The sequence below is a fragment of the Lycorma delicatula genome, chromosome 3 (assembly GCF_047948215.1).
Source record: "Lycorma delicatula isolate Av1 chromosome 3, ASM4794821v1, whole genome shotgun sequence".
In the NCBI taxonomy this organism is placed as follows: Eukaryota; Metazoa; Arthropoda; class Insecta; order Hemiptera; family Fulgoridae; genus Lycorma; species Lycorma delicatula.
Genome location: NC_134457.1, coordinates 147,533,339 through 147,546,656, shown reverse-complemented (window position 1 = coordinate 147,546,656; position 13,318 = coordinate 147,533,339). Strand labels below are relative to the sequence as shown.

The 13,318-nt window shown below is 29.5% G+C and overlaps 1 protein-coding gene across 2 annotated transcripts in view; it reads right to left on the bottom strand.

Moving 5' to 3' along the window:
• The window catches only part of LOC142322090 (esterase E4-like), a 42,940-nt gene that overhangs the window by 27,417 nt on the left and 2,205 nt on the right, over window positions 1-13,318 (bottom strand). For both annotated transcript variants that reach the window (XM_075360765.1, XM_075360764.1), the window contains exons 2-4: window positions 7,208-7,342; window positions 2,152-2,296; window positions 906-1,091 (exon numbers count right to left, since the gene is read on the bottom strand). In XM_075360765.1, the coding sequence (XP_075216880.1) occupies window positions 906-1,091; window positions 2,152-2,296; window positions 7,208-7,342 (466 nt within the window). The remainder of the gene's footprint in view (window positions 1-905; window positions 1,092-2,151; window positions 2,297-7,207; window positions 7,343-13,318) is intronic.

Sequence of the window (13,318 nt, the reverse complement as noted above, 5' to 3'; positions counted from 1 at the left end):
AAATTTAATAATTTTATTAAAAATAAATTTTTTAAACAAATATCCCAAAATATTATTTTTAGGTATTTTAATCTGTATTGTATTATTGGTTTAGCATACAGTTGAGTTTCTGATAAATAAGAAAATATATTAGCTCATAAGGATAATATAAGAATAATTTAAACTTTATCAAAATTTGGTGAAGAGATAAAGTTTAAGCACTACACAGACGCCAAGAAAGTTTAGCAAGATTGACACCTTTTTTATTCTTATCACCATATGAACTTATTGAAGGCATACTACCTTTCACATACACTGTTATATAACACACATTACAAATGTAATTTCTACAGGTCGTGTAGTTCCTGTTTTTTTATTCATGAAATTTATACATCTAGTAATTAATAAAAATAGTTAGATTTATTTTTTTAGTTACAGATTTTTACACTAATATGTACAAATAAAATCAAACAACTTAATTTTCAGTCTTATAAATATATAAATGTGAAAGTTGGTCTGTTTGCTATAGCATTGTGCAAGAATCAACTGACCAATTACTTTCAAATTTTCAGGATACATATCCATTACCCAAGGAAGGTATTAAGCCGTCAATCTAGGCCCTTCGGGATTAAGGCATTAAAGATATTCATTAAAGAAAGAAAATTAATCCTTTTATTTCATTATTAATTATATTTCAGTCACAAAGGCAGCAGAAATATAATGAAGTAAAATGACTAATTTTTTTCTTTGATGAATATTTGTAAAATATTTAATATTTTCACAACCATGAGGATTTCAAACATGTCAGGGGTCCAGGGCACAGAGGCCTCTGGCTGTTTGATCGGGCGAGCAAAGCAAGTCCTGACTGGCTAATATACTCTAAAAAAGAGTTATTTCCTTAAAAATAAAAGTTATCTATTATTAACCTTTAGACATTGGTGATAACATATGAAGAAGTGCACTTCTGGAGCCAGCACTATATCCAGCTATTGTTACTTGGTTTGGGTCTCCCCCTAAACTTCTGATATGCTTCTGAATCCACCTCAGTGCTTCAACTTGGTCTTTAAAGCCGTTGTTTCCACCAGCATGTTTATCTCCAGTCGTTAAGTAACCTGTGCATAAAAATAATGCATTATAAAATTAAAATAATGTATTAATAAATTTAAGTTATTAGGCATTTAAATATCATTTGATTAATAAATAATGTAAAATTCTGGCTTATTATACAAAGATTTATAAAATTTATTCCCATCTAAACGTTTTAAAAGTAAATAATTGTATTTTAACCTTTGTATTAACTGTAAAACAATCTCTTTTCTTTGTTCTCTTTGTTTAGATATCATACTTCATTATTCAGATTTTACGTCACTAAATATAATGTTCTGAATTGATTTACTGATATTACAAAAACTAAAAATAGTTACAGTATAAATAGCCTACATACATATTCATATATATATATACATATATATCATATGTGTGTATATGATATGAGCTGTCTGATGAATGAAGCTGTGATGTTTTAACCTCATCAAATCCACTGTCACTGTTACATCCAAGACTAGGCATCTCTAGAAACTTTAATAAATATTAGTTAGTGGTAAATATTATTTTCCTAAGAAAAATATGTATTATTTGTTTGAAATCAGACACAGATCTATGTACGTTCAATACAAAATTAATACATAATAAAAACAGGTAGAATTAACAGAATCAGTCTATTTGAGATGAAATATGAACATCATAAATTTACTTAAAGTGGATGTACAAAATTTAAGAATGAATGTTGTGACCATCAAAAAAATTAAGAAGGTAATATTTGTTCTTCCACCATTGCATGCATAATTCTATTCTATAATTTCATGTACATGCATAACTCTGAAGTCATTAAATATTTCTTTGTTTTCCATTGAAAATTACTTTGTTAGGCTATCTCAACTTTCCAGACCAGTTTATAGAATAAACCCAAATGTTTTCAAAATATAATATTCTGACAATAAAGTATAATTTATAATTTGCTTTAACATATAATACAAAATATAATTTTATATGTTACTAAGCTTTTTACATTCTACCTGTAATAGTTATATTTTTATGGTGTTATTTTAATAAATTTCTAAGACTTTTAGTAAACATATATTACACAGCATATGTACTTAATCATGTTCTGACCAAGTGCATCCAGTCTATAGTTGACAGTAACTAAAACAACATCATGGTCCAAGAGATAATCAGGCCCAAGCAAGGAGCTGGCAGCAGTCATAGAATAAAATGTTCCAGGATGAAAGAATACTATAACTGGTTTATTACCATCTATCTGAAACATAAATTCGAAGTTGTTATCATTAAAAGTACAAGACCTTTTTGTACCTGGGCATAGGCATGGTTGTCTGCTACAGCACAGATCCTGAGCATTCAGCTAGGGTCTAAAATAATTAATAAAAATTCAATCCCCGTTGTTTTACTAATTACCTCAAAACCTGATACCATTAAAAAAAATCTGGAAGCAGTCTTTAAAAATAGATTTTATCAGTGTTATTATTTTCCGTAATTTGTAATCTACCATTCATGTAATAAATTACTAAACATAGAATCAACTTTAAAAATGTAAAAAACAAAACTTTTATGACACCAGGAACCAACAAAAAGAAACACTTTAAACCCAAAACTTAAATTTAAAATATAATTAAAAAAAAAACATCTTCAATAATCATTAGAGAATATTTTGATGTATGTAAATACTTATTTGTTTCATTTTGTCATTAGAAAAGTTTATGTTTTAAATAATTTTCATTCTTTTCTATCATGGAAAAAATAGAACAAAATTATTTTTTTCCACTCCTGTTTGACAGCATTCAACCAGTTTTATTCTGAGAACTTAATATAATATATTTATTCTCTTTTATGCTTATTTCATACTATGTTGAAAGATTAAATTAAAATATCTAGCACTTTTGAATATCTTATGACAGTGAGGTAAGTATTTATTACATACAGCATCATTATGTGCCTATCTGTTGAACAGTATAATGGAAGTGGTCTTTAACTCAAATGTCCCTTAGAATACATTGAAAAATATGAATTCACAGTTTCTTTAAAGTAATCATGAATACTTGATTTGTATACTCTGTTGTATAAAAAACAATCTATTTTAATAAAACTGAATTATGTGACAAGTAAGAGATATTATAGAATGAATAATAAAACTTATGAGTATACAATGTTTTCTAATATTCTACGTTTTTATTCTCTTTGTCTTTTACTGCTGCTCGCCTAATAGTCTTTTTATATTTTTAAAATTAATATAACTTTACAAGTCACTTTCCATAGAAATAGCTTTACTGAATAAAAAGAAATTTTCCTTTTCCCTTGGAAGAATGGCTGTTCTGTTTAACATTCTATGATCTTTTAATGAAATATTAGCCCAAGTAGAAACAGCTGATTACTTTTCCTAAATTTTATTAAAATTTCTAGATTTCTACTTGAATTATCACTTGATTAAAAAAAAAAAGATCGAGAATAACTTGAGGCTTACAGTTAAGATTATCTCTCATGATTCAACACAGTAATTCTCATGATGAAAGTAACAAGGTGTAGCATTGCGCACAGTATTTGGCGCGCATGCATATACGCTCGGCCCAAAATCTCATTTTCTACCGGGTTATTTGAACATATAAGTAAGGGATTTTGGGACAAAAGTTTTTAGTTGTATAACAATTTTACAAAATTTTAAATACATGATAATGATTAAACGAGCTAACAATAGAATATTTATGAATGATTATTCACTTTCAATATGAATTAGTATTATTTGGTACTGATAAAGTTGTAATATTTATTAAATATAATAAAAAAATTTTTTTTTAATAATCCTTAATAAAAATAAATATTTTATACAAGTCTATTGATTCTTAACTAACGATCTGATATTATTTATTTTGGCCAATCTTCGGAATTGATGATTTTTTAGTTTTATTAAAAATATTATCACAAAACAATTTTTGAAAGAAATTGCTTTTAATAATCTAATTTACACGGGAAAATGAGATATTACTTATTTTTTTACGGATACCAAAATGAATATTACTTTATAATACTGAAATAAAAATGAAATAAAAAGTTGTTGTTTAGTGAAAAATAATTTTATATTCAATATACATATTTTTCTAATTAGTCAAATGAAATGCAAGGGTAAACCATTTTCTAGGTAAACCATTTTAAACCGCGTGCAATAAAGAGAACAATTGTTCTGCATTCAGGTTTGATATCTTAATCCGTTTTGTTTTACAACTCTGACTCATTTTTTTACCTGGACAAAGCAGAAAAGAATTTTCTCTCTGAAGACACAATTCTGTTTTAGCTTTTACACGGATAGTTTGTTTCTGAATTTTCTCGATTTTATAACTACTCGCTTTTAAACAGTGTTTTTTTTTATATACAAATTTATTCTGATATAAATGTAAACATGCCGTCGTGTTATTTCCCCAATTGTTTGAGCAGAACTGATTCGCCAGCGAAAAAGAACGTGAAATATTTTCCGTTCCCGGAGAATGAAGCATTACAAAGTGTGTGGCTACAAAAATGCGGAAAATCACGTGATAATATAAAAATTGAACATGGTAAGTTCAAAAGTGTGTTTTTTATCTGAATTTAAATTTTGATGAAATAAATATGATTAAATTTCGAATTCAAATGCCTGTATGGGAAAAATGAAAAGAATATATTACTGGCTAATTGATCAATGGAATGAAATTTTCTTTGAACTTATTGACTTCATCTTCAATTATTATTCAATTTTAAGTTCTAAAATTAATTAATCTAAAAAATTATATGATTTATACAAATTAAATGTTTGCATAGATGAATTGTTCCCTCAGGCTTCAATATAAAGTTAGATTGATTTTTCTAATACATGTTTGGTAAATCCTTTCGTATACACATGTATGTACTGAAATAATAAAGTTACGAAATTTGTGAAATATATATGAAAAATTTTCTATTAATGGGTGTGTGTTATAAAGGAACAAATACGACTCATTTGGCTGTTTATTAGTTGAAACTTTAGTGCATTGTAACTCCATATGAATTATTAAGAATATTATAAAATAAGTTACTTGGATATTATGAAATATGATAATCTTTTACTTTACTAATTGATCTTTATATTTGCAAAAGAGTCGGTTTTGGTTTTTATGTTAATGAAAACTATTTTATTTTCTATTTCATATAAAATGTTTCCATTATATTTTCATTTTGAATTAAAATAATTAAAGTTAATTATTTTCTGAACCGCTCTGTATCTAATAGTACATTAATAATTAATTCAAGGTAAATTGTTTATTAAGAAAAATTATTAGAAATTATTATATTGTTAAGAAATAAACAAAATTAATAATTCAGATCATAATTCTCGACTCCACATACAGTCAATTAAATTTTATATAAAATAAACAAAAAAACCTACATTCCATATTTATTTGGAAGTGTGTGTACATACACATGTGAGTACGGCACTTCCTATTTATAAATATTACAGTAAAAATCCACATTTTGACGCCAATTTTCATATACTTCAATAAATTTTATTCTTTCATGTTTCAAAAGTTTGTTTATTTTTGATAATTCTGCCTTTAATCACATTGATATCTTGCTTCTGTTTGTGCGCCAACCGCATAAACGAATTTAAACATCATGGCGGGAAAAGGATTTTGGGACGAGCCACTGCGCAACGCTGGGCAGGTGTGCAACACCTTGTTACTTCATCATGGTAATTCTCTTACTAGCTTTAATGTTTACATACGTTTAAAAATACTAGCTAGCGGTTTAATTTATCAATCAGCTGTGATTTCAGTTAATAATAAAACTGAATGCTACATTTTTTTGTAATTAAGACTTACTTTAAAAAGAATTGTTTTATATATGGTTACATAACAATGTGACATGGTGTAGCATCTTCACCAGATGATACAACAATATGCAAAGTGAACAGACACTATTCAAATCACACACACTTTTCCCAGATATTCATAATTTGAAAATGATGAAATATTCAAACAAACTAAATGACCATAATAACTACTAAATGACCAGTAACAATTCAAATTACACACATTCTTAATATGTGTATATCCCTAATTAAAAAAAAAAAAAAATTGTTAGCAGTAACATCAGTTAATACTAGGCAGCACCAGTCTCTGAGAATGGTTACAAAACAACTGAAAACATTTTGAAATTTGGTCTTCAAAAATATTTTATTAAAAAACTACGTTACATTTTTTTTTACTAAAATTAAACATGTTAATTATCCATACAGAAATGTACTTTAACATTTAAAAATTCTTCCTTGTCAATTATCTGAAGAAAACTTAAATAGGATTACCAAGGAAGGCTCTGATCTATCTTCCTTTACAGAATAAAAAACAAAAATGATGGTGAAGAGTAAGGCCTGAACATATATTAAAAAAGTATACATGGGTATGGGTTGAATTGAAAAATCCTTCTTTTTCAGACAAAAAAAATTAATGAATACTGTTTTATTTAATTTGTAACTGACCATAATCTCAAAAAAATTGGTTATTCACTATGAAGAAATCAATAAAATGGTAACTAACAAAAAAACAATTAGGCTTATTATTCCCTACTCCTGAATGAAATTGCTCAAATACATAAGCAAAGTGAGATGCAAATCTAATAGAATTATCCAATTAATAAAAGACTGTGACTTGGAGTTTAGAAATAACAAAAAAAGAAAAAAAGAGTTTTTCCCCATCTATTTTTAAGGGTTTAAATAAGTCCACACACCATAAGAAAGGAGTGTTAAATTATATGAATTATTTACCTAGCCTTTGAGTAAAATTTTGAGACATTGGTTCCATAAGGTTCGTATCTACCTGCCCTCATAACTGAGATCAAAATTAACATGAACCAATATCCAGTAAAGAGAAATCATTGTGTCAAATTTTATTCAAATTAGTTCATCCAGTCTGGAGAGATCAACAACATACATACATGAGCTTAATTTATACATCCTTCCAGAATTTTTTAGTGGTAAAATTGTGTGTTTTAATTAGAGGGGGTCATGAAATATGATGTTCTGCAAAAACCTGACATGCAAAATTTACAAAAGCATACTTTCTCTTAAACAGTACATTGTGCAGATATACAGTGTAAACTGTGTAGCAGGAAAGCAATATGTTTTAAAAGTACATAAGTGTAAAATATATATTACTGAATCAGTGTAGACATTTAAAAATAAGCAGTCTTCATCAGCTTGATCCCAAATATCTGAATTTATTTGGTAGCATACTGGTCCTTCTTTTGTTGTTTTCTTTATATCTTTCCATGGTTTAACACTAACTGTTGCCTAAAAAAAAAGAAAAATCAAGTCGATTATTAAATTTAATTTTGTGTTCATAGATTATAAAACACTGATGTCTGTATCAAAAACTACCACCCATTAATCAGCAATATAACTATCAATAATGTTATTAGAAATTCAAGATCTATTTTCCAAATTTCAGTATAAAGTTAAATTTTTAATTGCCTGACTAAAAGTGGGTCTTTAGCACTATAGCCACTTGTAATATAAAGACATAACAACTCTAGTGGAGGCTGGATTTCAGCAAGGTCTCAAATCAGCTGTAGTTTTTGTGGATCTTACAGTAACTTATGACACTGTGTGGAGGGAGGGATTGATGACGAAGTTTACTAAGGTCACTCCATGTCAAAGGCTGGCGTTTGTAATAAGCAACATGCTCTCTGACAAGCACTTTAAGGTGTCCCTGAATGGACAGGCTAGTAGATGGAGGACTCTGAATAATGGTCTACCTCAGAGATCAGTTTTGTCCCCTATTTTGTTTAATCTGTATGTCCATGACATGCCAGACACGGACTCCATGAAAATCCAGTATGCAGATGATCTAGAATAGGTCTTCCAGAGTAAGGATCTTATGCACTGTGGGATTGTGCTGACAGCTGATCTGATAAAATTGAGTGATTTCTTCCGTAAATAGAGACTTCAACCTAACCCAAATAAGACTGAGATTACTGCATTCTATCTAAATAATAAAAAAGCCCTAAGGAAGCTACATGTGACTTTTGACAGAATCAAAGTGCCCCATAATTAGAATCCAATAAATCTGGGAATCATTCTGGATCGGTTCTTGACATTCAAGCAAAATTGCATCAGGTTATCTAAGAAACTTAGCTCAAGAGTGAATCTACTTCACAAGACTGCCGGAAGCAGTTGGGGTGTGGATGCCAGTACTCTATGCTCTGCTGCATTCGCTCTTGCGTATTCAGCTGGTGAATATTGCACCCCTGTGTGGGAAAACACAACAAAGATTGATGTGCAGCTCAATGAAGCCATGAGGGTTACCACTGGCACTGTTAGATCTACTTCCATTCAGTGGTTGCCTGTCCTGGCTAACATTGCTTCGCAAGATCTGAGGAGTACAGTAGCTAAGGCAGACTTGCTCAAGAGGATCACTTCTCATAAGAACTCTCCCTTGTACGATGCTCTACAAGATCTACCATCAACTTGGCTGAGGTCATACAAACCGCCCTGGGCTGATTGGGAAAGTATCAATTCTATTTACCTGGCCTCCAAGTGGCGACAACGATGGAATGAACGTCCAACAACAATGCGCACCAGGTTCAAGATCCAACAAAGAAGGTTTAGGAATTCCAACTACTGCGTCAAACCTGGTAGAGGCTGAACCGCAGTAGGACGGGTCAAGGGAGGTGTGGTTACACCTTGAAGACATGGGGTTTCCGCCCATCTGCTGACTGCAACTGCGAAGCGGAGGAGCAGACAATAGAACATATTGTTATGGAGTGCCCACTTCGAGTGTTTGACAGTGATCTGTGGACTCTACATCAAGTGACTCCAAGTGCTCTGGACTGATTGTTACGTTTGGACATTTCCATCTGGTTGTGGATACTTTTGTATACTTTAAAAACCATAAAAAATATATATATATATAAAGACATGGGATTGTGCTCAATTCATTCACCAACTATTTTATAAGGGAAAGTATCCTTAGAAAAAGTGTTAATCTGAAAAACAATTAATTATCTACTAGAACATTAATCAACACATTTACTGCTGAAAATAAAAGTAACATTTTTATGTAATATATTAAAATTTGGTTGAAAATATAAAAATAGTTTATTTTTTTTGTAATCTTTTTTCAAATCCTTAAAATTAGATATGTTCAATATATAATTTAATATCTGATTATTATATCATATCATCCTAACTAGGCAACTTTTTTAAAGTTCATATAAAATCTATTTTTCACTAATACTACCTTTACTTAGCTTAGAGAGTTTTAAAGGAATTACATATTTATTTTTCTCCAACTAGTTTTCAAGCTACTGTTGGGTCTGTGTGCATGTGTACAAGCAAATGCAATTACTGTTACCTGCTTGCCAGGCCTGACCGCAACTGGAATGTAAGTGTAAATGTTCTAGTAAACATGTAGTCTGAAATAGACACAGGTCAACTACTCCTGAGACTTGTAGTTGTGAATCCATACAACAAAGAACAGCGGTATCCACATTTAAAACCAGCTATTAATAAACATCTAGTTTTTTTTGCTAACTTGTAATATCAAGTTAGCAATACAAGTGTACATGAGATATGTAAACATGTTTACAGTTAGCAATGCTATGCATTGTTTTTGGCAAAGCCAGTTGTTCCCTGATTTTTTTTTTTTTTTTGTCTTCAGTCATTTGACTGGTTTGATGCAACTCTCCAAGATTCCCTATCTAGTGCTAGTCGTTTCATTTCAGTATACCCTCTATATCCTACATCCCTAACAATTTGTTTTACATATTCCAAACGTGGCCTGCCTACACAATTTTTTCCTTCTACCTGTCCTTCCAATATTAAAGCGACTATTCCAGGATGCCTTAGTATGTGGCCTATAAGTCTGTCTCTTCTTTTAACTATATTTTTCCAAATGATACCTAAGAAATTTATTATTATATTTGGATTCTTATAAGTTCACTGGTCTAACTAAAATTCGTAAAGGAAATACATCCATACAACCTCTTTTAATTACATAACTGCCCATAGATGTAAAAAAAATTATGAAATAAAACATTTTTAAAGCTTACTTTAAAACTTTTGGTCATGTTTGCAACCATTCTAGTAACTGGTTTATTTTGAAATAAATTTTTAAAACATTTTTATGAAACAGTTTGATTTTGTGAAGTGGCATTACAAAAAGTTTAAATCTTAAGTTATTATTGTTGCTGATCATCATCCATCGACAACAATTTAGCAAAATAACATTTTTATTTTTACTACAAATAGTTTCCAACATAAATTATTTTACCTTTGACAGTAATTAAAAAAACAATGCATGAGTAATCATACATTGTGAATAAAAAATTATTATTACTTTAATTTTTGTAACCTTGTAGTAAATAAATCTTCAGTCTTACAAACCAACAATATCATTGTTGGTTTATTGATTGTTTGTTGGTTTACCCACATCTGTTGACTCTCACTGGCAAATAATAAAAAACAGGCCTTTCTAATGCATTTATATATGGATTGTTAGCAATGTCACTAAAACTCTCCAGATTAAAATGATGAACTCAGTATTATAAAACAAATTATTCTGAATAATGCATACAGACATATTAATTTAATAATACATCTGTATGCATTATTAATTAATTAAATTAATACAGATGTATTAATTTAAAGACAGAAAGATATAAAACTTACAAAATTAAGAAAAATTGAAAAGTTTTATGTCAGTTAAATATATGAACTTACTTTCTAACATTAAGTATAACTCTCTCTGTTCAATCAAACTAAAAAGAAATGAATATAAGCTTGATAGCTTGAAATATCATAAAGAGTCTATTGAAATCACAATAAGAGTAAAGTGTAAAATACATAAGGTTACTAGAAAATGTTCAAGATAATAGGCCTACAAATTATGGAATAACAACTGCAGTCACTGTCACCCGCATTTTTTTTAAATTAGAAATCGTTACGCTGGACATAGTAGTATGGTACAACAGTTTAGCTTACATATAAGCAAACACTCATCTAACTCACATGGATCTATAATCAGCAGTATTTAATTTGCTGATGAGAAGTAAATATAAAAAATATTAATTTTACAATTTAAAAACGCGAGCAATGAATTGCATAACTTTCCTGGCTACATCAATCAAGTAATGTATTCATTCTTTCTTTACTTTTAAAAAAAAATGATTTTTTTCCAATTCAGTCATTTTAAGCTCTATTTGCATCTTTACAATAAGATAGCTTCTTTTTTAAAGCAAGATATAGCTAAAAAAATATATGTAGTTAGTTTTTTGAGAGGGTGTACAATAAATACAAGTTTCTGGTAATTTGTGATGTTGATAAATAATACTTCTACTTTTGTATGAAAATTTTTTGCTAAAGCCCGAGTAAAGATTTGAAATTTTAATTTGACCACAACATCCTCACTCCTTTTTCCAATTTTTGCAAGAATTTAATACATTTTTTCCTCCGGAAGGTGGTACCTAGTCTACCAAGTTTGAAGGAAATCGGTCGACGGGGTCCAGAGTTATAAGAACAAATATCAACCAATGAATGTACGTATGCATTCACAAACGTCCGTCTGACGAAAATAAATTTTTTAGACTTGAGAGCAGTGGAATAAAAATTCTTTTTCGCAGTTTATTTACAATTAATTTTTTTGTTAAAATTTATTTTAAATGTCTCTTTAAGGCACAAAACTTAAAAAAGACCAATTTCTTTTTACCGGTCTATTTCCCGTTATAACTTTGGCTGCTATAGCAGTATATGTCGTTATAGTCGGAAAAGTAAAAATGGATTAATGAAATTCATTCTAGTAGCCCATTGGGCTGGTGTAAACTCGTCGTCCCAAATCACATCTTATTTGTTTAACATCTTATTTTCGAAGTCGGAAGTTTCTGAGGTAGAAATCCTTGTTAAAGTTAGTTGCTTTTATACGGATTTGAATACTAGAGATGGATACTGGTGTACTTTAGCGGTTGGGGTTCGACTAACCACACATCTCAAGAACGGTCGGCCTGAGTTTGTTTAAGATTACATCTCATTTACATATCATCCTCATCTCATTGGGTCGTAGAGGGGGATTGCTTATAGTTCACTAGTTTAACAGATTGCAACGTACACATTAAGAATAAGTCAGAGTTAAATTCTACTGTGTGTGTATTTCATAATATCTTACCGAACTGATTTTATAAAATTGAGCCAAATTACAAATGAAATGAAGTTTTATAAAAAATAAATAACGTAAGACTGGTGGTGTATCTGCCTGGATAATCCAGATGGCTAGATGAACAGGGTCCCTTTAAATGGGATTATATTAAAAATGAAATCTGTAAGTTAAATACCACTATATTATTCAAAACCAACAACAATACGTTAAGAAAATATTATAAACAAAAATGCTGAAAACGATAGAAAATTTTGTAAGAATTTATAAAATGTAATTAGTTGCAACTTTAGTTGAACTTGAAGAAAATCATAAACCCATAGAAAAATTTATGGAACTTATAAGTAAAAATTATATAAAACCAAGTTGCGTAATATAGTTAATAAAATTATTTTTTGTTGGTGCTTGTATTCGACATCAGTGCTGGGGTCATTACGTAAGAGATCAGCGTATGGAAAATGAATCTGTTTGTAATGAGCAGTAGGCACACAGCTTTCCGTCTGCAAAAATTCCCATGGAAATGTCGATTCTGTAGCAGAAGTCTCCTAATTCGCTCACTCATTACTTATTCTGACATCTGCCGAATATTTGAATGTTGAAATAAAGAATTATATTTTCAGCCGACTAAAGAATTACCAAATTAATCATTTTATTGTTAAGTATTGAGCCGCTTTTTAACCCCCTATGTGGTAGAAAATTCAAAACCTAGATACAAAGATATTTATGAGGAATTATTTGCTATATTGTATGAAACAAATAAAACATAAAGCACCATGTGAAAAAAAATAACATAAGGTAGCCCCATACATACCATTCATGTGAAACGTATATATTTACATACACACATCCTTACTTACTGTTCACAAATAAAAATTTCAAAATGATTTGATAACTAACTTTATATTAATCAGGGAATACCAAATGATTTCTTGATTTCGAAAGGACAAAGAAACAGATGAAAGAGCTTACAAATTTAGCACGGCCCGCGTGAAATACTTTTATTCAATATAAAATAATATTAGCGTTCTCATGCTATTTGTATTGTATTACAGGCGCGTACGTACACAGACACATAGACACATAAATATATCTTGGAATAAAAAATAGTATGTTACTAACGT